The sequence below is a fragment of the Apteryx rowi genome, unplaced genomic scaffold (assembly GCF_003343035.1).
Source record: "Apteryx rowi isolate R43461 unplaced genomic scaffold, aptRow1 scaffold_334, whole genome shotgun sequence".
NCBI lineage: Eukaryota > Metazoa > Chordata > Aves > Apterygiformes > Apterygidae > Apteryx > Apteryx rowi.
This window is the reverse complement of record NW_020449797.1, coordinates 587,251-610,774: the sequence shown is the minus strand read 5'-3', so window position 1 is coordinate 610,774 and position 23,524 is coordinate 587,251. Positions and strand designations below refer to the sequence as shown.

Here is a 23,524-nt window from a genome sequence, read left to right as displayed (position 1 = left end):
GTGCTTGTCAAATTTATGCTGTCCAAACTGAGACAACCCTGCAATGGTACACATAAAACAGACAGCTAAACTTAGGACCTGGTTATCTGTTTTTTAAATTTGTAAGTTGACCCAATAAATCCCCTCCAAAAAGTCTTTCAGGCCAAACAGATCTTGAAAAACTGTCAGACACTGAATTATTTATATAATCCTTGCAACAAAAAATTATCTGTTAACTGATTTTCCCATTTTGACCTGATTCCCAACATGAACATCCTTTCTTATCCTGTCCTCACTGATTCCAAAGAATGTTTAATGTTTTACATTTTGGAAAAACTAGGTCCTCCAACCTTTAATTAAAACAATGTAAGGTCAAACAGGGCCAACAGCATTGACTGCACATCTCTACTAAATATTATAGCAAGTATTTGAACTACAAGTGGGATGAAGCATTCCCACTTAAAATTTCCACTTAAAAATGAAACAGAAAATGCTTGCTGAAAAAGGCCAGTGAAATGAGGAAGAAAGAGAGATGTTACATTTTTAGAAAACAGCTGATTTTTTTATTTGAAAAACACTGAGACCTAGATAGTGCTTTTCTTGTGGAGGATCTAATTCTAGTCTTACCATACCATCACAATGAGACTGGTTTCAAATTTTGATTTTTAATTTCCCTAATGCTGCTGAAATCAGTTATGTAGCCTGTGTTGTCCCCATATATGTGCTCATTCCCAGTCATGGACCCAGTTCACTTGACAGAAGATGTACAGTGCAATCATCATATATATATATATTTTTAATTAATCATCATGTAGTTTGCTTGAGTGAACCCAATTTYTTTTTCCTGGAGTTTTCATTAAGTAATCAAATATTTTCTGTATTCTGGATAAAAGTCAGCCTGAGGTAAGAAAAACTGCACGTTTTTACAGGTGGGAGCCTTTCCTGCCAAAGGCTGTTCTATTGGTTTATTTTTAAACACTGAGCTGGTATCAGTCTTGAAGCAGATTAATTATCAGGAAAGAGGGAATGGGGAGAGACTAAATGATGTCTTTCTCTCTGCTCCCTTTTCCCTGCTCTAGTAACACCCGCAGCCCTGCTTGGTCCTGGCCAAGGGCAGGGATGCAGGACCTTCTCATTAACATTTGAGCTGCATCTAGCCACAGTAGCAGAGGCCTTTCCTCTTTAAAAGACAACAGGGAAGCAAAAGAGTGTTCAGTCCGTTCTTAACGTGCCATCAGGGCCCACTCTCACAGGCAGCCTGACATTGGTACGGTAAGCCAAACGAAGCATCCAATTCCAGATACAGGACATTCTGAGATTAAAAAGTTCTTCAAATAATACTTTTTTATTTCTTAAAACACCAGCTGTGAACAGTTTTTGAATCAGAAGGATGATAAAGAAATAGGTAATAAAAGTCCATCTCCATCAGAGGAATACCTTCAAATTCAAAAGTTTTATCACAGAGCTTGAATTTGCCAGGTAAGGAATGTCACAGACTCTACAAATCCCTCAGATACCAGAGAGGCAGGCCTGACTTCCCATTCACTACCCTATCAGTTAAGCCATTTGTTTTTTTTTTCCTCTCAAAACTTTGAAGATCTCTCATATCTTCTGCTCTCACAACTGCTGAATCTTCTCAAGGCCATGCCCACAAATTCCACTTCCTCCTTTGAAAGGAGGATCTTGCTATCACATCTGCCTGTGTAAAAAGCAAGATATCTTCTGTCAAATTCACAGGTGCCGAACTGTTAGATGGCCTCCAGTAACCAGGCCACCCTGTGATCCTTCCTCCCTTCTACTCCATACACACAGAGTACCCTAACACCATACTCTGCAGTAAATACCAGGGCACACTTCTATTTCCTGCAGCCAAATCCACAGCCCAGTCCTACTACAGAAAGGTTTGCATGTTGTTCTGTGGGTCGCTGCAAGCTCACACCGCTTGTGCTATGACTTGTGAGCCCCAGGGAGGTGAGGGCATCATGTGCAGCAGCTGGGATGCAGAACTGTACACTGCAGCTTGGCAGATCCTGTTTAGCTCCCACAGGCAGCAATAGAGGGAGACTGAGCTTTGAAAAAAGAGAATGCTGGTATCCAAACAGAAATCTGTTAAAGGAGTCCTCTATCAAAATTGACTAATACTTGCTAAACGTGTCAATTGACCATTATTCATTATTTCCCCCTTCCAAGTACCTGCTGGAGCTCACCAAGGGCATAGAATTCCTTCCAAATATGATCATAGCTATGTTGTCCTGAGGCATGAGAAGAAGTCGCACAACTTGATGATACAGGATGTGGTTCAAGCACCACTGCTGCATGCTCCTGGGGAACCTCCATCACCCTCTCCACATCTGAGACCTTGTTTCAAAGCACATCAAATGCAGATGAAAGATTCATAAGGCAAACAAGTCAGCTTGCCACCTGCCCTCTCACAGCGAGCCAGGGTCAAGTCTAGAGAATTTAGTGAGGGAGCACAGCACTGCTCGTTACTGCTTCTCCTTTACCCAGGTAAGTTGTCTGCTGCCCACTCCCCACGGCAAAAATGTAGGAATGGACTTCACTATCACAGGATACTGAGGGAATGCACCAGACGGGCCAGGATACAAAAGCGTCCTTTTTTTCTAAGATGTATGGAGGGGTGCGACTACTAGGTAGCTCCTCCCTCCTTTCCTCTTATCCCTCACCCTTAAGAAGATGTACATATTTCCTGACCAAGACCAAAAATATCAAATTTGCTGAGCAAGCCATTATGGAAAAAAGCCAGGAGGATGATTTTTTTTTCATTGTCTCAGTGAGCTGCAAAGCCATTTGTGCTCTTGTTAGTGGTGATGATGGCTTTTGCCCAAACTTTCCAGAAAAATTATATGCTGTGGCAACAGTTGAAAGAATGGTTTCTTTGTGAAATATCTGGCATAGGGAAAAGGTCTGAAAATTGGGATCATAAAAGAAAGCTTATTTCAGTCCTAAATAAAGAAAAACTATAGTAAATTCCTAATCTTTTTGTTTCTTAAGAGAACATCATCAAAATGAAATCCATTCAATTCTTTAAAATGTTGTAAAGCCAGCTTTGGCTGCAAAGTCTGCACATCCACTTTCTGATTTATGCATTTTTTTAAAAAATTCTCTCTTAAATGCTGTATGAGAGACCCATGCAAGTAAAGAAAGTAGTGGATTTTAAATGGGAACCAGGGAGACTAAATATATAGAGAGTATTGCCAAAAAACAGGCTAAACAAAATTAGTAGTAATACAAAAGTAGTTTTTAAAAAACATATCTAATCTTGCACTTTCTTTTTTTCAATTATCTCTTGTATCTAAAGTATAATTTAAAGAGCATGGTCATGCCTTAGCAACTATTAGCATCAGTAAAATTCTGTTGATAAAAATTCTATCATAACATTCACAGAAATTTTAGTGGGCCTAAGACTGGGAGCTTTATAGGACTGTTCTTTATCATCTGTTTTGAATGAAGTTGCTGAAAAGTCATGAAAAAGCAAACCTTGCTTAGCAAAGTGAATTAGACACAGGAGGAACAAATAATTAAAAAAATAACAGGAGGGTTGGAGAGTAAGCAGCCTCTAACAAAAAAGTAAACTAAACATCAAACCCTGTTTACATGATTTTTTTTCATTCATTTCCCCAGCATTTTCTTTCATTCTCATTCTTTTTTGTTGGGTGTCAACACGTTCTGATCTCTTGCTAACTCTGTACTAGAACATTGCTTTAATCAGGAGCTCTACTGTCAAGCACCTGGTATATTTCTAAATTTATCCTTTTTTTCCTTAGAGTCATGTTTATTTTTAACAATATTAGAGACTGAAACACAAAATCAGAAGTAATTTCTGTAGACGTAATGCCACCAGCAGTGGAAAGAGGATTGGCGAAGGTGAGCAGAGGTGGGAAGCAAGCAGCCTCCATTTTCCCTTTCCCCTGGCGCTGGGTAGTTTGCTCCAGCACAAACTAATTTTCCTCTTGACTTCAGCCCAGCAGAACCTGCTTACTAATGCTCACTTTTGTGATTTTTACCGAGGCCAGCTTCAGGTGTAGGTAAAGCAAGTAGCTGCCTAAAGAGGAGGCAGGAGGTTGATGGGGTCCTAAGCAAGGGATGTCACAGCCCAGCAGCCAGCTCCAGAGCGGGCACCATTGCTGCAGGGAGTTCAGGGCTTCAGCACTGAGAGCGCTCTGCCCTGCTGAGCTGGCACTGTCTGTTTCTGCTTGTTTGCAGGCTTTCTCATGCTGCTTTGGTTGCTTTTTTGATGCCCATTCCCCTGCTTTGCCCTGTGCCTTCCACAGTCCCCATGCAGATGGGAAGCTTTCTCCTCCCTTGGGCCCTGGGGTAGGTGGCAACCTACAAGGGTGCTGAAACAAGCCTTAGCCACAACTCAAACCTGTACACAGCATTATTAGGGGCTCTACGACAAGCCCACTACCCCCTTCCTACATGGCGGGGCTCTTCAAGCCTGAGGACAGAGGTATTTGGGTGGACTGTCTTGAGGAAAGGAGACCAAGGAATCAGGTGGCATTTCAGGGCTAAAACAGCCTCACAGGGGCTGGAAGCAGGCCTTAGGTTGCCCTGGCGTACCTGAGACCATCTCGATACTGAAGCAAGGAACAGCCACCTCATCAAGGACTTCTCCTTTCGCCAGGAATGTGATTACTGATAGTAGAGGGCAGCTAGGGGGACAGCTCCTTCACAGCTTCAGAGGGGTGGAGGGGCATTCTTTCTAGTTCTGTATAAAACTGCAAGCTGAACTACAAAGTGTTGTTATTGCTCATGGTATTTCAGACCTCACCAGGGGAATGAGAGGTAGTAATCTCACCATCTGATCGACAGGTAAGGTTTGCTGGCTGAGATATTTGTATGGCCCCAGTCCTACAGTAGCTCACCATCTGCAGTGTATTAACTCTCATCACCCTTCGAGAGGCAGAGAACTCCTGTTACCCCAGTTTTACAGATGAGGATGCCAGACTTGCTAAAATTTCACAGGAAAAATGTGGTAGCACGCCAGTACACCTGAGCAATCTATCACACCCTGCAGTTCATCCACATATCTGCTGTAGGTGTGAATGCGCAGAGGCTACTGGGCATATGCAAGTCAGCCCTACAGGGTATGTTCAGTAAAGATGATGCAATTAGGATACACGAATACTACATTTTACAGCTGACCATGCAAAGCAAGGAAAAGATTTGAGGTGCTACAGATGCCTCAAACTCTCTGTGGATGCAGAGCAGGCCTGATCTGTGAATGCACATTGCCATTTGTCCATGGATGCTGGATGGCAGAAAGCCCCACCACAGCAGGGCTGGGCTGCAGGACATCCTGCAAACAGCCATCTATCACCAGAATCAAGACAACTTGTAAAACCAGAGCAGAAATTCAGAGACAATCAGTTACCCCTCCCTGATCCACAGGCAGTCTGTGTTGTGCCCTCCTGAGTTTTAGACTTGTGCCTCACTTTTGGAGCATCTCGCCTTGTCTTTTCACTACAGATCTGAATCTGGTCATATTAAGAAGAGCTATTCTAAGTAATTCCTTTGACACCAGGTATAAGACAGACAAATTCCAGGGCTGATTCTGATCCGACTTAGGTGAACCTCAGAGCTTTTGAATATTTATGCAAGTATTTGAGCTGCCTTATAAAACCTTTTGAGTTTTGTAGCCCTAAAATGAATTGAGAAAGAGAGGGAAAAACTCCTTCTAACACCTCACTAAGGGACTTTTAATGAATTCAGGCATATGCATATGATACATAAACCTGAGGCAACCTTTCTCTAGGCATTTCAATTTCCCTGAAAGTGTCCAATAAATAAATAGCAATATTTTTAAATGAGAAGTTATATTACCTCTACAAATTTTGAATGAAAGTCCATCAGCTTATCCACTTTCTTCCACTGTTTCAGTTTTATCAAAAGTTTTTGCTGCCAGGGATCTGCTTTAGGCTTAATCTGGTTGATATAAAGTAACCACAAAATTTATGAATATTACCACATGCTTTTTGTACAGGAGGCAATATTTAGTAGGGAAAGTGCAATATATTCACTTTTACTTTTTATTTTCAACAGACACAAAGTGGCTCTTGACTATATAGTACGATAGTAGTTAGATAAGCCCTGAATTATACAAGAACCATCACTCTGTATTTCTCAAAAGATGCATTTTAGAATTTAATTGCTGAAATGTACATTGGTACACTCTAAAGAGTGGTTATGACTTTTTACTAACACAATTAAAAAAGGGAAATTCCTCATATTTACCCTTAAGAAAGGAATCCAGTTGGCTCTTTTTTTCAAAGCCCTGGTTGGATCTAACATGCCCTAGTTTTCTGATCTAGAAACCTCTGCATCATAAACAGGAAATGTCCTCATTGTCTGCTGTTTGCAGAAGATGCTTCTAAATTTTTGGACAACCTAAAGCATAAAAGGAGAAGGTAGTGTTATAAATTTCACAAGCAGGACATTAAATCCCAGAACAAAGTAATAATGCACATTACCAGCTGGAAAAAAAGAAGTCAAGTCATAAAATGACAAAGGGCACATTCTGATCCTATGTTTCTTTTCCAGCAGACAAAATAAAACTCCCTGCTGTTAACTCTGGAGCCTCCAAAGATATGACTAGGATTTCCAAAAACACTTATTGTCAAGGGGAAATTTATTATTGTCAGCTTTGACAAGAATAGCAATAGCCTAGAGCCAAGTTCTTTGAAAAGCCTGTCCAAAAAGGAATAAGCCACTGCTGGTCTACAATAAAGGTAATTTAGTAAAGGTATGGACATTATTGCCTAGGTGTGCAAACACTTCTGCCTCCGTTTATCTTGGATCATTCCAGTGAGTTCAGCTGGACTAGGCAGATGTTAATTGGAATACAGACCTACAGAACAACTTACATCTCCAAAACTTTGTCCTTTTCAGCTCTACCACCTGGTCAAATAAAAGGCATGATTGGTAAGATGATGCATGTATTTAAAAGCAATATGCTATTTATGTTTAACTTCAATGCATCTCTTTTGCACCCTGAACACATGATGGAGATTTTTGGTTGGTTTTGCCTTTGAAATCAGGTAACAGACAAAAGACACAGCTGTTTTGCTGATAACCCCTGAACTGCATAGGTTTGGTGAGGGCCTTTGCAATGGTGTGTAGAAGGCCGACCTCTAGTGGAAATGCTACGGGTTTGTGATATGCAATGACACTAAGGCAGGAAAACTCAAGAAACGCACGCAAAAGGCATGAGTGAGAGCTGGGAGAATAAAGATGTGTCCTCAGAGTAATGATGTTAAAAGTATGAACACTGTGGTACTTTGAGCAGTTACTATAGCTTAGTGGAAGCGATCTAGGCCTTTCTGTCACTGTCATGATCAAAAATGCCCAGAATCTTATTATTCTGTGATGTAAAACACTGACTTATAATAACTGGAACTTCCACTCATATCTTTTAAGCTATATATATATATTTATGTATATATATGTATGTGTGTGTGTGTGTGTGTGTATATATATATATATAAAAATATATATAAAATATATTGAGAAGTACACTTCAGTTACCAGGGAAAAGAGCTCCATCTCATCAGCTGAATTCTTCAGATCCTTAAGGTTGTAGTCGATACTGAAGTGAGCAAGCAGAAGCTGGAGCTGAGGTTTCAGCTCCTCCATTTCAGTGCTGCACTGGAGCAAAGCGTATCTAGCGTCCTTGCGGCAGGATTCTGCAAGAGGCCGTAATCAGACTAGCTGGAGAATGTCAATGTTTTCAGCAACATGACTGTAAGCAAAACCATCAGTGTCCTTTGCTTTGCATCCACACAATGACATAATTCTCCTTTTTTGTCCTGAAGCAGAAATATGTCAGAGAATGGAATGTGACATGGAGGAAAAAATTCCACACATTCCTATGGATTTTTTTTTATTATTATTTTCATTTTCTTTTACAAAAGGGCCCTCCACCAGACCCCAAAAGACTAACAGCTGCTGCAGGTCTGCACACCTACGTGGTTCTTGGAAGAGTGCCTATATCTCCTAGGATGGAAAGCACATCAACTAGCAAATACTGCTGCCTGAACAAAGAATTGTAACTCAGGGTGTGTACAACATCCATTTGACACTTACACCTCCCAAATCTTCACGTTCCACAAGAATTTCAAGTGTATTACTATTTTAGGGTTATCACTTCTCCTCTATCTGATACTGACATGATGCTGCTGTCACAAACTTCTGAAACAAGGGTGTACGGGGCTGGCTGAACCTGGCCTGGTGTCTGTGCTGAAGAGTCTGTCTGCAGCATAGCACCCTTTTTTAGAAGGGCTGAAATGTTTTCTCCTCCTCCTTTACCTTATCTCAGGCTTGCTGAAAGCTATGGAAGATATTGGTATGCCTTCATCTTTGAACAGCCAAAACTATTGTGTTCCTGTAAGTTTTGTTATCTTGTCACCTCTTTTTAAGTTCTTTGATAAGTATGTTTAACAGTGGTTTTAACACAGAATCTTACAGTTTATGGTGTGTCATCATCTTTTTATACAGAAAGTCGACTCTTATTCCTATTGTTTGTTTTTTGTCTCTAAGCCAAGCTATAACAAACAACAATACTTTATCTGCTACTTCTTTTCCAAAGATTTTTGAGAGTCCAAATAAATACCATCTAATTCTCCATCACTCACAGTACTGATGACACAGGCAAAGATCCTAATGGTAAATAACAATTTTCTAAAGTTCAGCAAAACTCGTGGAGTTTGGTGGAGCTACATGTAATCCAATTTATTATCTTATTGTTTTGGCAGTAAAGGGCCATCTGTGTTTCTATTCTATACTTTGCTTCATCATTGTTTATAATGTCTTGCTTAATCATTTTGTTGTTTCATCTACGAAGCTCAGATCCAGATAGGAGATGAGTGAAGCTTATGATGTTAATATGATACTGTACGCAACTACTAGATAACTACATACTGAAGATCAAGAAAAGCTACATCACTTCTGAGTTGCTTTTTAATACCAGTAAGGGTCTATTTCCTTGCAAAAAGAATGGCCCAGACGAACTCTGTAACACACTGCAGGTTACAAAATAAGGGCCTTGTAGACACAGAAGCGAGTACTGAAATTCACAGGATGCCACAGAGGGAGAGAGAGAAAAAAGGAATATTGTAAAAGATATATTCTCATACTCATGAATAATTCTCTGCAAGCTGTAAAATCAGCTCCAAGGTCACGCTCTTGCCCCTCCTTCAAATAGGCAGTCTTAATTATACAAACTTCTACCACGAAATGTCCCACTTTGGTACTCAGCTCCCCTTGGACCAGCAACAGTGCAGGACTGACAGGAAATGTGGCCCGAAGAAGCACAGCCAGTATCCACCCGAGAGAGAGAGCAGGGACCAATCCTAGCAGATGTCTGCCAGTCTTTAGTGTCAGGCAGGCAGCAGGGCTAGATGAGTTCCTGACCTGCTAGCAACTTCACCAAATCAGYGCGGAGCAAACGCAGGGACCCACAGGAAGGAATGAGGCTTCTGTGATCCCAGTGAAGGCAGCATGTGCCACAGCTCGGGCTGCAGCTACTGCCCTTCTTGGTCGAGCGCTCAGCCTCTTCCATGGCGAAGGCTCTGCAGGGCTGGTTGTGTGGAGGGGATATAACATAGGCTTTCCATGCTTTTCCTTCAGGTCCGGTGCCTTTCTCCTTATGTTACCAGACCTTGTACCTGGGGGCACTGTCACCTCTCCCTCTCCTGCACTGCTCACACGAGAGTGGCATGGTCTGTCTGAGGGGCTTCGTTTGGGCACCCTGTGCCTTAACGCTGGTAGCACTGTACGCACACGGCAGTGCTGCCATTTCTCCCCACCTTGCCATGTCTGGGACCTTCCTTGGGCCTGAGGAGCGAAGGAGGGCTGCGCCAGCAGAGCCAGGGCTGATGCGGGCGGCTGGGAGGGCACCATTAGCTAAGGCTTAAAGGCCCCTTATCCTTCTGTGGTACGTCTGTGCTTTCCTTATCACTGTTCTCCATTTCTTCCCCTACTACAGCGTTCGCAATCAATCATCGCTCTTAGGGCAGTGTCGCTCCAGGCTGCGGTTGTGCCCTGCTCCCCCATGCAGGCCCCCAGGTACACTCTGCTCCCCCCGGCTAGAAGTTTTCAACAAAGCAAGGGAACAGGGAGGWCAAGCCATGGTCCCTTCCGATTCCTCCACCCTGGGCAGCCCACTTTCCGACTGCAAGCAGGAGGCACAACACCCTGCCTCTCCCCAAAGGAGAGGCAGGAACCGGACTCTTCAGAGACAATCCTGTGGGCTCCCACACTTCAGACACAGCAAGAACAGTGAGGAAAAAAGCACAGATTAAATCTTAGCATTTCATCACTTTGGGACAAGGATACTGTCTTGCTTGCTGAAGTGCCACTCACATGGGTAACTCTACATAAGCAACGTCACTTCCTCCCTTCCTCCAGAGGAAAAGAGAACACAAAGATTTTTCTAGAGATTCATTGTTTAAAGACGCATAGCAAAGTATCCCTCTAGAAACAGGACACCCACAGAAATATTTTAAATAAATTTTTTCAGAAAATTGGGAGGGTGAGTTTCAGGGCTTGGCATAATCAGAACAACTTCCTGGAATCTCCACCGCGTTGATTCCACACGTGTTCTTCTAAACTGACTCTCTCTGTGACTCTGTGCACGGACAGCAAAGCCGAACTCCTCGAACATAAACCTTACTAAGGCCACAGGAGCCACCACTGCCAATTCAGAACTCCACGCTCTGGAATTTGGGCACCACCTTTTCCAGGAATCTCGCTGATTTTAAAAGCCACATGCCAAATTTCTCAAGCATACAAACCAAGGATGGCATTCAGTACTTCCCAAATTCACCCTGTTGACCATTCTCAAAGAATATACATCAATAAATGCATTATCTGTAGGACTTCTGGTTTTTAAAGAAAGTTGATCATTTCTCACCATTTCTTTTTAAAACTCTGGAACAGAGAGAAACATTCACGTTAAAAATATCTGAATTCTTGTCAAGAGCACTTCCTAATATGTCCCAGTTGTATTGAACCACATCTGGACATTTCTCACTAGCCACATTCATTCCATGAGAAATGGGCAAATGCTGGAGAACCTGGAGTTAAAAACATATCCGTCATTATTCTAAGTCATTTAGAAGTCATACAAACAATTTAGCTGGAAATTTAGTAATAAAATAAAACACAAAAGAGAAAAAAATAAACCATAGTTATGCATTGTTTAGTGACCGTGAGTTAATTTTAGCACTGATATAATAAAATCTTTACAGAAACAAGGTAAAATAAAGAAGTATTCAGATTTGTCTTCAGAATGTGGTACACTCTTAAGCAAACAAATGCTCCTCAAGTCTACAAGCAGAGTATTCACTGAGATGATCCAGTCCATTGATAGGACCCTGCTCTATCAAAACATCATCATGGTAGTAATATGGAAGAAAAGCCTCCCCAGGCTTCCTCCTTCTCATACTAGGTCGCCTCAAAACCAAGCAGCCCCACACTATCTACCCTGCTTCCAGGGGATTCATTGTTCCACCTACTGCAGTGGCACAGCTGAGTCTGGCTATTTCCTTTCTAGCAAAACCAGTCTGCTAACAGAATCAAATGGCATATGTATGCCCCTCGTTCAGTGTCTTCAAACTTCTAGACTACTTTTACACTGAATTTCATCCTCCTGGGTTTACTTCCTCCCCTGCCCCCAATCAAGATTTGAAGGCTGCTTAACTGTACTTCACCATCCAAAGCGCTCATCTTACCTGAAGGAAACAGTGAACACCCTTCACAGAGTGCAAGTGACACACTAGCCACTGGGTGTAAATCATCAGATCTTCCTGGGTCACTACATTCACCGTATTTTTCTTTCTTGTCAGGAACTTTTCCCTCGCAGCTGAAAGCCTTGCAGCCCTCTGAACTGCATTGTTGTATTCTTCCATGATGTGACTAATTTGCTTCTGTTTATGTTTATAAAGGAGACACTGTCATTTCTGCATTTGTGCTTTTTCGCCCCGTACTAGCTAGAAGGCTATTGCATTCCCACTGCATACGCAATCTAGTCTGAAAGTATGACCTCAAAGGTTTATTGCCTTCCTACATAGATAGAGTTGGGAATGGAGTAAGAATGGTATTTCCAACCTAGTGAGGAAAAGTGAGTTTCAGTCTAGATAATGATTCTCTCTGAGCAACTAATACTGACCATAAGCAGACAGCTGAGAATATACTCAGCTGTCACAGTGTGAACACAGACACATTACTAATAATGTTTAAGAACATGTAGTGATCCTTTAACATGTTTTCTACATTTAAATAGGCCAGACTCTTCAAGTAGCACCCGCAAAAATGAGACCTTTCACATACAAACTCAATGAGCTCCTTTAAGAATGAAATAAATGAATAATAAATAAATAAAGTGCTATTTTTTAATAAAACATGTCTTGCTAGTGTTGTTAGAGAACCTTATGTTAGGGAATGTCTCAGGACCAGCAGCCCCAGCTCATCTGGAACTATTCAGAGCCAGTCTGGAACTGGTCAGGAACTGAAAATATGATTTTACCATTTTCCACTCAACATTTCCCCCCCACACACCTTTTTTATTGTTTTAAATAACTCTAATGGCAAAATGAGTTATGTAAGACATTTTCTGTTATGGTTTACCAATTCACATTATTTTTAAAAGTCCCCAAATTGCTAAGACTGTTAGAAAACCCTGGCACAGGAGTCACACTGACATCTGKCTCTTGTTCTTCCAAAATTGGACCTTCAGCCATGGAGGAGTTTCAGGGCCAGTTTGCCCAGCAGGAAAAGGTTTTTTGCTTGTTGACAGATGGAACAAGAGGACTTTAAATCTCCCAGCCATGACACGAGCTCCCAAAGCAGGACAGTTCTCTCCACCTTGCCCCTCACAGAGCACCAGAGCCACAGTAGTGGCGGTGAGCAGGGGGCAAAGCCATTTCTACCTTCCTTGTAAAAATGGCCTTTGGCCTTTGGCCTTTTTTAGGCTTCTAGCAGTAGTGTTAATGGCATGTGATCTGGATAGCCACAGACAGAAGAGTTTGCTACCTTCCCTGCTTGCGTCACAGAAATCAGCTTACTCTCTCTCCTGGTCTCAGATCATACATTACCCAAATTGCAAGTGGCTCTTCCATTTCTTAATATTAAACTCATATGGGGAGGTGGTGGAGCTCTTTACCATCTTCATTACCAAGCTCTACCACCATGATTCCCTGCAACTACAGCCATGAGAAAACTCAGAAACAACCATTCAAAAGATTTTTGAAAGTACCGGCACAACTATATGCAGTAGAAAAAAAATGATATTTACAATACAGATGAAAGGAAGATTTATAATTCTAAAGGAGAATGTTTACATAATGGCAAGACAAAATTGAAGCTATCATGCTTGAAATTTTATTATGTCTGACTGAAAAAAACCTCCACTTTCACCTGTAAGAGAACTCGGTTTACTTGCTGCCAAAGCTACATATCCTGCAAAATTATATGCATTGAACTAAGCAAAACGACTGCCATATTGTCTGAAATACAATAAATGAGAAAAAATAAAGCAGGGATTAAAAAAAAAACCCCTCCATCTTCCTGAACTGAACTTGAGATGCTGCTTGGTTGCAAGTGCTTATATTTTAAAATAAACCACAACAATTGCAGTTAAATGGAGTTACACRCCTATTACACACAGAATACCTGTATTCGGTACTACCAGGCAGAGGACAGGGATATGATATTCTAAGCAAGTATTGCATTGCTTGAAACTACTTAAAGCATCTTCAGATGCTACAGTAACGCCTATCAAAATCCAAAAATTTCAGAGTTTTATAAATTATCCTTAACGTTAGTAGCTTTATTTGGCTGGAAAAAAGCCAATACTAACATTTTGTTTTTTAATGAATGGATACTGTGCTAAATATGTATGTGCTAGATCCTAGTTTTTGGTTCCTACCTGATAGAGAGGATAAAGTTGTTCAATAACATTGCTGTGCGTACAAAATCTCTTCCATCTAGGCATGTGCAAATATTTACACTGGACTAGCCGAGTAATTCTGTCTGTAAAAAACTTGAATAAAATCAGAGATAACCAACACATCACGCATTAGTAAACAACAGCATTTTGATATTATATGAAACTTAAGCAGTGTATAAGTCATCATTACAATCAGAGAATAACACCAAAATTATAGTTTATCAGTGACAAAGACCAATGCACTATTTCATTTATCCTTTAAGTGGGAATTTCCTTAAAGCTGTCCCTTTGAACAAAGTGTTATTACAGGAATGGAAAAAGCAGTTAACATGAGGAAAATAGCAGAATCCAGCCTGGTAGACCTAGAAACTTGAAATTCATTGAAAAAAAAAAAAAAAGAAATAAAAGTAACCTACAGAACAAATCAAAAGCTTCAGAGAAATAGAAGAATATTGACCCAGTCCATCTTATCTGGCCTGGATTCCTGTTCTTTCAACAAACGGAAGTGTCACAGAATTTTTCACATCATCCAAGGAAGTGCTTTAAACTGAAAGCACTAATGCTGTCATGACTGCTTTCAGGGAGGATTTTCACATCTTTCTGATTTTAAAATCATGCCACAACCTGCCAAGCTAATGCAGACCGCTTGGAACTTTGCGGCAAATAGAAATACTACCTGGTGCAGCAGCAGGGGCAAGTTTGCTGCTGTATACTCCCTCCTCAAGCAGCTCTCTAACTCCCTCTGCATGACATCAGCCTGAATAACAAGAGGTTTTGCCTCTGTCACCTGCAAACAGAGCAGCTACATGTTGAATAGATCTTTCAAGGATATCATTAAAAAAAAAAAAAGTAAATACAGAAAAAATATTTAGGCTCTGAATTTAATTGGGAGTAGTAACGCAAACAGAAGCTGCACAGCCAGGCCCAGGTTACTGGTATCACAAGAACAATCTTATCCAAATAAAAGAAAGGCTATTTTGTTTTACCAATATTCGAACTACATTATGACCCTTCCCACCCTGTCCTTACAGGCTCTTCTCCATTCTGAAAAACATATCACTTCCTCTGATTTTAATTTTCAGTTATTACTTGGTGAAGAGAATTTTAAGTTAATGTATTCTTCAGCCACCTGTAAGCCTTTCTTCAGTATTATCTCCCTTTCTTTTCTGAAATAAGATGCATCCTTTGGAATTGGAACAGAACTGCAGAAAAAAAAAAGTTCAACAGGATGTTACAGACAATTTGATATTAGCAAACATTTGACAGGCCCAACACAATTCAAATGGTAAAGTCAACAGTAAACAAGTTCAGTGGTATGAAAAACCTATATTAAAGCAGCATTAGTTTATTTAATTAAAGACATCTTTGGCAAAATTTTAAGGCACAGACTGATTTCTTCCACCTCCATTTTTTAGCCAAAGCCTTTAAAAAGGCCATCTGGATGCTTGCCAATTTGAATGGTAAATATTACAACCCTTAATTATGTAGTGGAATGCTTTGATAAGCACCCTTCATAATTTGTTGAACTTCCTTCCTAATATGCCTATATCACAAAAGGACGGGATGAGAAAACTTCTGGAGGAAAACTATTTCTTAATTTTCATGCATCAATACACTTACAGCAAGAATTGGTTGTACAAAATTTTTATTTAACTGAACAAAATGAATGTTTGTGAATTAAATACATAGGTGAAAACTGGACCCTTAAAAAAGGGACTCCTGAATTTTGTTCAGAAGCGATACATGGGAAACTGCACTGGAGCACTTTATAACCATAAGAAGTTAAGACTGGAAGAGATTTTTTTTGTGAGCATCTAGCAGTCCCACTGCTCTAAGGCAGGAAAAAGAAAATTCATTCCATATAGGTGTTTGTCTAACCTGCTCTTAAAGACCTCCAGCTATRGACAGTCAACAATCTCCCAGACTAGACAAAACATCAGTGTTTAATTAACACTGTCTTGAAAAGTTTTTCTCAGTTTGAACTTTAGCCTGTTATTTTCTGTCCTATTCATAAGTGGACACCAAGAGTTTTTTCCCTTCCTTTTTACAGCAAGCTCCCATATGTTTGAAGACTTACAATCTAGAGAAAACGGAGTGGAGACATAAGCCCAGCTCCTTTCATCTTTTCAAGTCTCCTACTCAAGTTTTATTGAACTCTGTTTTCCTCCAGATATTCTCCAGGTGGTCTACAGCCTTCATGAAGCATCATGCCAAAACTGGGTACATTGCCATAGCTGATGTCCCACTGCTGCTGCAGCTGTCTTACATGTGGCTGTTCTGTTTATACATCCCGGCGTTATGTTTGAAGCTACTTCCTCTTCGGGGTGAGAAGGAAATACTTGACATTATAGAGAGATTTAAAGTTTTGTTTGCGGTCCACAACATAAAACAGGTTTAGTTTTTTTTTTTTATATTCACTTTCATTTCAACAGTAGCTCTGTGGCAGATGTGCAATAAGAAAAGCTGTTATTCCTGGCTCCCACGTGTGTATTCAGGTCTCCAAATTGAACAGTTATATAGACGCATGACATTGTATCATGACCTCCCTCCAAAAGCACAATACAATACAGTGCTATAATCTGACTCTTCCTCATTCCCCCAAAAGTCCTTGTTACCTGTATGCCCTACTCGGTGTTCCCGGGAGCACCCCATAGTCTTCTATTTCTGCCTTCAGCTCTGCTAGCTGTGCTGCTAGTTCTCTTTCCAGCTGCTGGACCTTCTCGGTAGACGAGATTGTGTATACTTCATCCATTTTTCATATTTCAGTTTGGCAGACCAAAAGACGAAGCAGTCAGGAGGAAGTTCCTTTCTCAAGAGCGAGGCACATGCAAACTCTGGACCTGGAGAACTGTTCACGTCAAAAGCACAAATGTCCATTCCTATATAGACAATGTACTGTATGCAGCATTTACATAAAAGAATTGTTTATTCAGCATCTCTTTTAACAACAAAAATGTTATTTTGGTATCTGGAACAGAACTGGGTGAAAGTGATTTTTCCCAGTTTGATTGCTAGCCTGAGAAAAACGGGAAAAAAATGGTCTTGGCAAAAAGTTTTCATGCACATCCCTCTGCACCCCACAAACAAATGCCATCTCTTCCCGCCTTCCCCCAGTTTTTGTTAAGGCAAAAGGGGTTAGGTAATCAAACATGAATTTTTATGTGCTGAATAAAACATTTTACAAATGAATTGAAACTCTTTGCTTTTTTTTTTTCCAAAACAAAAAGCATGGACATTCAAAACCCATTTTCTCCCCATTTCTCTCATCTGAAACTATTACTTGAGGTTGACCAGAATAAGAGGAATGAAATAATTTGCAAGAAGTGCCAGGTTTTGACAAATGGATTATCTGCAAAAAATCCACTAATAATAATTTGCTCGGTTCTAATGGGAAACACTTGACTTGTGAGAACTTCTAAAGCCCAACATCTGGAAATATGCTCATTGTATTCACTTGCCAGTGAGGGATAAAATCTATTAGAAAACTGGGAGTTGCCTTTTTAAGGGAAGAAGCAAGCCATTGCAGAAAGATTTGGGTTTTCTTTTGGGGAGGCAGAGGGAAAGAAGTGGCAAGCTCACTTGTAATAAAACTGCTGAATAACAATCTGTAGCATCTATTTCCCAGTGGTCTGCAGAAACTGTTTGGCAGCTGTGGGCATGTAGTTTCTCCTTTTTCTTTTAATGAGAGAGCAGTGAAAGATAATAGCTATTGATCCAGTCACAGGTCTGACATGACAAACATAGGAATCAGTCAAGAGGCCGAATAAAGACCTTGGAGGGGGTACTTTTGGGGTTCTTCTCGGCAGGTAGTATCCCAAGGTCTTGGGCAAATTCTTGCCTTCTGGTATTGGGATTGGCCTAACTGATAATACGAGCTGCAAACTAAGCAACTGAGGGAAAGAATCAGAGAATTCAGATCTCTGCACCTGGATTTCACACCTGAGGGGAGAGGAAATTCAGGTAAACAAGGGTACAAACACCAAGGGATCGGATGACTACAATGAGGAAGGAAATGTTATTGTTGATAAAAATCGGAATAAAAAGATTTTACTGAACTCAGCCAGGAATCTGTGTGAAATCAGTGAGAAGCAACCAGTATATTCACATACTAAACAGAGAGGCCCAGGGGAGAACTTGAACTGGTGACATAAGACATGAAAGTTGACACAATCAGGATAATATAACAATGTGGAATAGCAACCACACCTTGGCAGCAGGTTATGAGATGTTTTAGAAAGACTGAATTTATGCGAAAGGTTATGGAAGAGTATGATATTTTACTGAATTAACAGATTTAAGAATGGCTAGCACCAGTAAAAGGGAATCTATTTGTATTAGACTTACCTTAGGGAATGAAAATAAAGATTTTTACTAGATTAGTATTAAAAAAAAGTCTGCCATGCTCTACAAATGTCTTCAAGTGGTCACTGAACCAAGATTATATTTCAGACAGTTTCAGTAAGCAGTGAGAACATTACAGAAGTGAATATAATGGAAGAATAAACACAGACATGTATGAAAAGTATTAAAGTCCGGAAGGACTAATTTAGAGAATAAAAATACAAATTTTACTACTTATTGTGTTACTAAAAGTAATTAGCGAACTCAAATGGAACTCATATCTCAAAGATTTTAATATTGGAGAAGCTGGAATGTCTTTAAATCAATAGCGCAAAAGCTAACCAGAATTGCACTAAAAATAAAAGCAGGCAGGAAGTGTTTGGAAGAAAGGATGGTGGAGCCGACCAACGAGTAGGCAGAGAACCAAAAAAAGAAAAAGACCAAAAAGAAAGGGGGCCAGGAAGCCTAGAACTAAAGCAAGAAATACCAGAAGTCAAGTTAAATTAAACATCGCAAGGGAAAATAAAGAGCAGGCAGTTCTTCAGCCATATAAACAAGAAGGACATAAAAGAAAAGAAGTGATGCCACTATGCAGGCAGTGGAGTTTAGATTAGAAAAAAAAAAAATAAAAATAAATCAGATGTGGCTATAAAACTAAAGAGAAAAATTTAGCTCAAATTTTTCAGAAAGGGCTACGATATAGAAGATGGAGTTAAGGTTAGGATACAGCTGAGGGGAATGAAGTAGTGGAAATATAAATTACTGTTTCTCAGGATGAAGCAAAATTTGGATAGCTTATTATATTCAAATTGGGAAGATGGGACAAACTTAATTTCCAAAGACCCAATGTAGAAAACTAAGGTATGCTAGCAAATATGTACTAAAAAAAAAAAAAAAAAAAGGTGGAGAAGGATGAGCAAAGGGAAAAAAACCTGGGGGAGGTAACATTAACAATTACAGGACCATTAATGATATACCAATTGCATGCAAGGTTTTAGTACAAACTTTGAAGGAAAAAAAGTCATGGATGCCAACAGACAAAATATTTACCAAAAATGAATCAGTCCAGACTAACTTAGAATCTATCATACCTATGTATTAAAGGGACTAGTAAGAATTCTTTCCATATGGATGTGATTTAAAAGATTAGAAAAAAGACCTGGTATATTAACTGATCCTATAGAAACTATGACCCACCAGAGAAAAGAACAGCAGGAAACTATTTAAACTAAAAGACAAATTTTGGCACAACAGTAAAACTGCCTATAAATAAGTTCAGATGGCAAAAAGAAACCATCTTAAGCACCAACAAAATAAAATCCTACAATGGCTTTACAATATGAGAACTGGGGACAGAAACCCGACCTAGTTTCAAGGTGGAACTCAACAGGTTTGCGAAAAATTGAAGAGTGGGTAGCCTATGCTGGTAAAGGAAAGGGCTCCTTAACCCATAGACTCCTTGTAGCCTTTTGTCTTCGCCTGAACCACAGAACACTGAGATCCTGATTTCCTACCATCAAACCAGTGAGACCACTCCTAATGGGAAAGTTATGGTGCACATGTTCTCAGGAAAGGGACCCACTTTTAGGCCAAGGCACAAGAGGCTGACATGACAAACAGGAGGAAAAATTATTGTATGCAGTGTAATACATCGGATTCAAAACCAATCACAAGTACTTACACAGTACTTATGTCATCAAAAATTTTAAGGAGCTAATCCGGAATTTCTGGAAATTAACAGAAAGAGTTCCATGTTTGATCAGAATTTATTTGACCAAATTCTTTGAACAAGGGAAGTATCTTCATTTAAGCTAATCACCCTGGACTCCTTTATAGTCAGTAAAGAGAACCAGGCATTTGGGGCAAAATTCATCTGATCTATTTTAGCTGTTATGTTAGAATATGATGCACTACACTTTCAGAAATGCTTRCTTCTCTCTGCTGACTGAAGACAGCCTATGGGACCCATAAAGGGAGCCTATGGAGAGCTTCAGGTAGGCATTAGGATCCCAGCCCAAGTGACTTAGAGAAGCTTTGAGTATGCCCCAGAAGAGGACACTGTAGAGGCAGCCTTGGCCATTTCAAGACAGGCAAGCTAAAAAAAAATAGAAAATGCTTCATCAGAAATAACAGCATATGTTTTATTATCCCCACTTCCTTTTTTTTCTGCTATAAAAATGATCATGAACTTGTGTGGTATTCTTATGCCAGGAATGTCTGTCAATAGATCTTTCAGTCCACAAAAACATCTGTAGTTACTTACATTAGTCAGGATCCAAATCCCAGTGAGATCCTGCCCTGATATTTTTCTAGGAGTGTTTTTGCCAGCTTCTATTCCCAGAACACGCTGGATTTATAGCTACGTCCAACCTCTAGTTTTGCTGGGTAGAAGATCGAAACACACATTTTCAAACTGAATGCCTTTTGTACTGGGACAAAGTCTTTCCAGCAGGCTTAAGTAACAAGCCATTAATTTGTGCTAGCACATTTCATTAGCAGCAGGAAAGTGAACTACTGTTGGACACAATTTGCTGTTCTGTGGTTTTAATTATACTGTTTGACCTACATCTTTTGTCCTATTTCCTTACTGTCCAGCCATAAAATACGACCTTAGATTAAAATACTAACAAAACCTGTTGTCAATGATAATTCTTGCTGTGGCAATTTTGCATAACTCAGATTAAAAGAACTAGGATTTGGAGTAAATAAACAAACCAATTAGTCTTTTTTTGGTATCCGTTTTTGTCTGCTGCCCTTTATAGTTTAGATTCAGAACATTTATAAAACAAGTACAGTTTCATCTGAGAAGACAAACAAAAACATGGAAGATACAAATCAGAAAAAGGATCTGTGAAAGAGCAGAGCAAGCACTTATTATGTCAAAACATACTGTTCTTGTAAAGACAACTGCTTTAACCACTATGCTTTCTCCAAATATATGTTTATGGAGTTCAAGGCCAGAGCTTTTTTAGAGCATAAAAAGTGAAGCAATCAGATCCCAGCAAAACTCACTGGAATCTGAGTGCCTTATTCTCTTGGGACCTGAATCTTGCAAATAGTTAATGTACAAGGTTAACCTCACCACTGCAGTTTCTGCCTAATTACTCCTTGCTGCATATTTTTTGTTTTTGATCTTATGAGGTTGACAATTGCCTCAGACTGTGAATATGCTAATAAACAAACACATAACCTGGTGTTCCGCATCCCCCTGATATTCAGATACAACCTGAAAACAAATTTTATGTGTTTCTGCAAGTTAAGAAAAAATTTTTTTTGGAATGCAATTACTTTATGTCCAGTTTGACTCTCAGCCCATACTGAAGTGCATTCACTTTGCTTCACTGTGTGAAAACATACACACTAGAGAAACAAAACAGTTCCAGAAGACAGGCAGCAAAGAAATTATTAAAATTTAGTGAAATCTTTCAAGTTGAAATACAAGAGATATACAAGACTTCATATAATATATATCCATTCATATTTTCCCCTCTCAAATCACAGCTCCAGGCTCTGAGTCGGACAGCTTTTTCAGCTCACCTTCCCCCCTTTAAATCAACCAAAGATCCAAATTAACTAGCTGTCAACAGGGCTAGTTTTTAGCTATTTTCCCTTTCCTTCTATCCATGCACCCTACAAAATGGCAAACAAAATGGTTTTATTCTGGGCTCTTAGACCGGATATCCTCTGCAGGCACGCACATTTTGAAGACTGACCATTCAGTGCTTTCGCCCTGTAAGTACCATCCCATACAGTACCTGGCTAACCGTCCCAAAGGCACCAGCCCTCCACCGCAGCTACTAAACAGCGCCGAGCGAGGAGTTTGGGTCTTCCTTCTCCAGTTGTAGCGCCAAGCAGCCTCCTCTCCCTGGGTTGCTGGAGTCAACAAAAATACCAGATCAAGGCACGGAGGGAGCAGCTGATTCACGTGCCACTTCCCTGCCTGGACAGGTCCAGCTGTCCCTATAGCAACCACCTGCATGGAGCTGCCACGGCACCAAGTTGTTCACATGTTTTTTATGTATTTGGGGCAAAATGCTGGCAATTTTTTCTATCTCAGTCCATCTCTGATGACTTTGTCTAGAGCTGGATCTCCAGATCAGATATAATGCTTTAGGCTCCCTAGGACATGATGTAGCCTTTTCATGCCCAAACACATACAGAGCTTTAGAGATTATTTAACTACCTCTAGGAATGGTTAAAGCTTATCTTGTGGCAGCAGAATGCATAAAATATGCAAATATTTTTAGAAGAAATACTCACTTTTCTTTTGTCTCCCTTATCAGCGATTCCAGGGTCTAGAAGTACATAGACCTACCTCAGAAACTCTATCTATACCAGGAAAAATAATTGAAATGCTGTTTCAAACACTGATTAGACATCTTCCAAAAAAAAAAAAAAAAAACAATACGAGGGACACCTTTACACAAATGTTTAGAGGTATGTTTAAGTGCTTTTAAGTGTACATGTTTTTCTAGGCTAGAGATAATCCATAAATAAGAAAGATTTCTAGACAATTTAAACAGAATGAGAGAAATCTGTCCCCAGATATTAGTTGAGCAAGCTGGTCTTCCACAGCTCTGGTAAAGATGTTTAGGGCATGTAAGAAACAAACAAACAACCTTCCCCCACAGGCACACAGAAAGCCCCCGCACAGAACTTCTGTTAAAGACTAAAACAGTTTATTCTAAATTTAAATTATTGTCTGAAAAATTTCAGTCTTCCTCTTAAAGGGCGCCAGAGCAAAATTTATCCAAAGAAGCAACTTTCCATTAGGACTCTATGTTATTACTAGCCTTCATTCAAAACCCTTGACAACAGAGCACATCTCCAATTTTTATTGTCTAACCTACACAGGGACTTGAAAAGACCACTATATTCTTTTCATACCAGAGGTCTACAGCAGAATTTCACCGATCCAGCCCACAGAAGATATTTTTCTCTAGCATATGTGAACACCCAGGAAAATCATCGTGAGCACAGGGATGTTTTCATGCTTTAGCTGTAATCATGCCTCATTCAAGGTGGAACTGAACCTTTAGAAAGTTACAGAAGGTTTTATGGAGCCATCCACTTGAATGTTACAGCTAGTGGAGCTGTACACTGAAGGCACTTCTTGCAATACAGCAAGTACATTTCTGAAAAATGAAAATGCCTTTTTTTCTTTTTTTCTCTCCCTTGGGCCATCCTGGGGGCTGAGAGAAAGAAATGCTATTGAGCTATAACCACTGCCTTGGAAAG

At 40.0% G+C, this 23,524-nt stretch overlaps 2 protein-coding genes across 3 annotated transcripts; both read right to left on the bottom strand.

Moving 5' to 3' along the window:
• Positions 1-6,294: 6,294 nt before the first annotated feature.
• LOC112969117 (putative uncharacterized protein C6orf183) lies at positions 6,295-12,347 on the bottom strand. The gene is made up of 4 exons (XM_026072039.1): positions 11,730-12,347; positions 10,910-11,072; positions 7,525-7,682; positions 6,295-6,387 (listed from the first exon to the last, which is right to left on the bottom strand). The coding sequence occupies exons 1-4, from the start codon at positions 11,904-11,906 to the stop codon at positions 6,295-6,297; spliced, it is 591 nt and encodes a 196-aa protein (XP_025927824.1). The 5' UTR covers positions 11,907-12,347.
• Positions 12,348-13,392: 1,045 nt separating this feature from the next.
• Positions 13,393-22,657, bottom strand: LOC112969114 (putative uncharacterized protein C6orf183). 2 transcript variants are annotated; one of them, XM_026072035.1, is made up of 5 exons: positions 22,042-22,657; positions 16,561-16,793; positions 15,075-15,147; positions 14,622-14,732; positions 13,393-14,038 (listed from the first exon to the last, which is right to left on the bottom strand). In XM_026072035.1, exons 2-5 carry the CDS (start codon positions 16,695-16,697, stop codon positions 13,907-13,909), a joined length of 453 nt encoding a protein of 150 aa, XP_025927820.1. In that variant the 5' UTR covers positions 16,698-16,793; positions 22,042-22,657; the 3' UTR covers positions 13,393-13,906. The 2 variants fall into 2 exon arrangements, with proteins under 2 accessions (XP_025927820.1, XP_025927821.1); XM_026072036.1 differs by lacking the exon at positions 22,042-22,657 and having other exon boundaries at positions 13,393-14,028; positions 16,561-18,444.
• Between the last annotated feature and the right edge of the window lie 867 nt (positions 22,658-23,524).

What these genes read in the sequence shown, in the direction of transcription:
- LOC112969114 (XM_026072035.1), bottom strand. Translation starts at nt 16,697, where the DNA reads ATGGATGAAGTATACACAATCTCGTCTACCGAGAAGGTCCAGCAGCTG. An exon ending in ACACCGAGTAGGGCATACAG is followed by an intron (nt 15,148 to 16,560) that starts GTAACAAGGACT and finishes TTTTTTCTGCAG; the next exon opens with TTCTGTTCCAATTCCAAAGG. An exon ending in TACTGAAGAAAGGCTTACAG is followed by an intron (nt 14,733 to 15,074) that starts GTGGCTGAAGAA and finishes CTCTGTTTGCAG; the next exon opens with GTGACAGAGGCAAAACCTCT.
- LOC112969117 (XM_026072039.1), bottom strand. Translation starts at nt 11,906, where the DNA reads ATGGAAGAATACAACAATGCAGTTCAGAGGGCTGCAAGGCTTTCAGCT. An exon ending in GTGTTCACTGTTTCCTTCAG is followed by an intron (nt 11,073 to 11,729) that starts GTAAGATGAGCG and finishes TTTTAACTCCAG; the next exon opens with GTTCTCCAGCATTTGCCCAT. An exon ending in AGATGGAGCTCTTTTCCCTG is followed by an intron (nt 6,388 to 7,524) that starts GTAACTGAAGTG and finishes TTTATGCTTTAG; the next exon opens with GTTGTCCAAAAATTTAGAAG.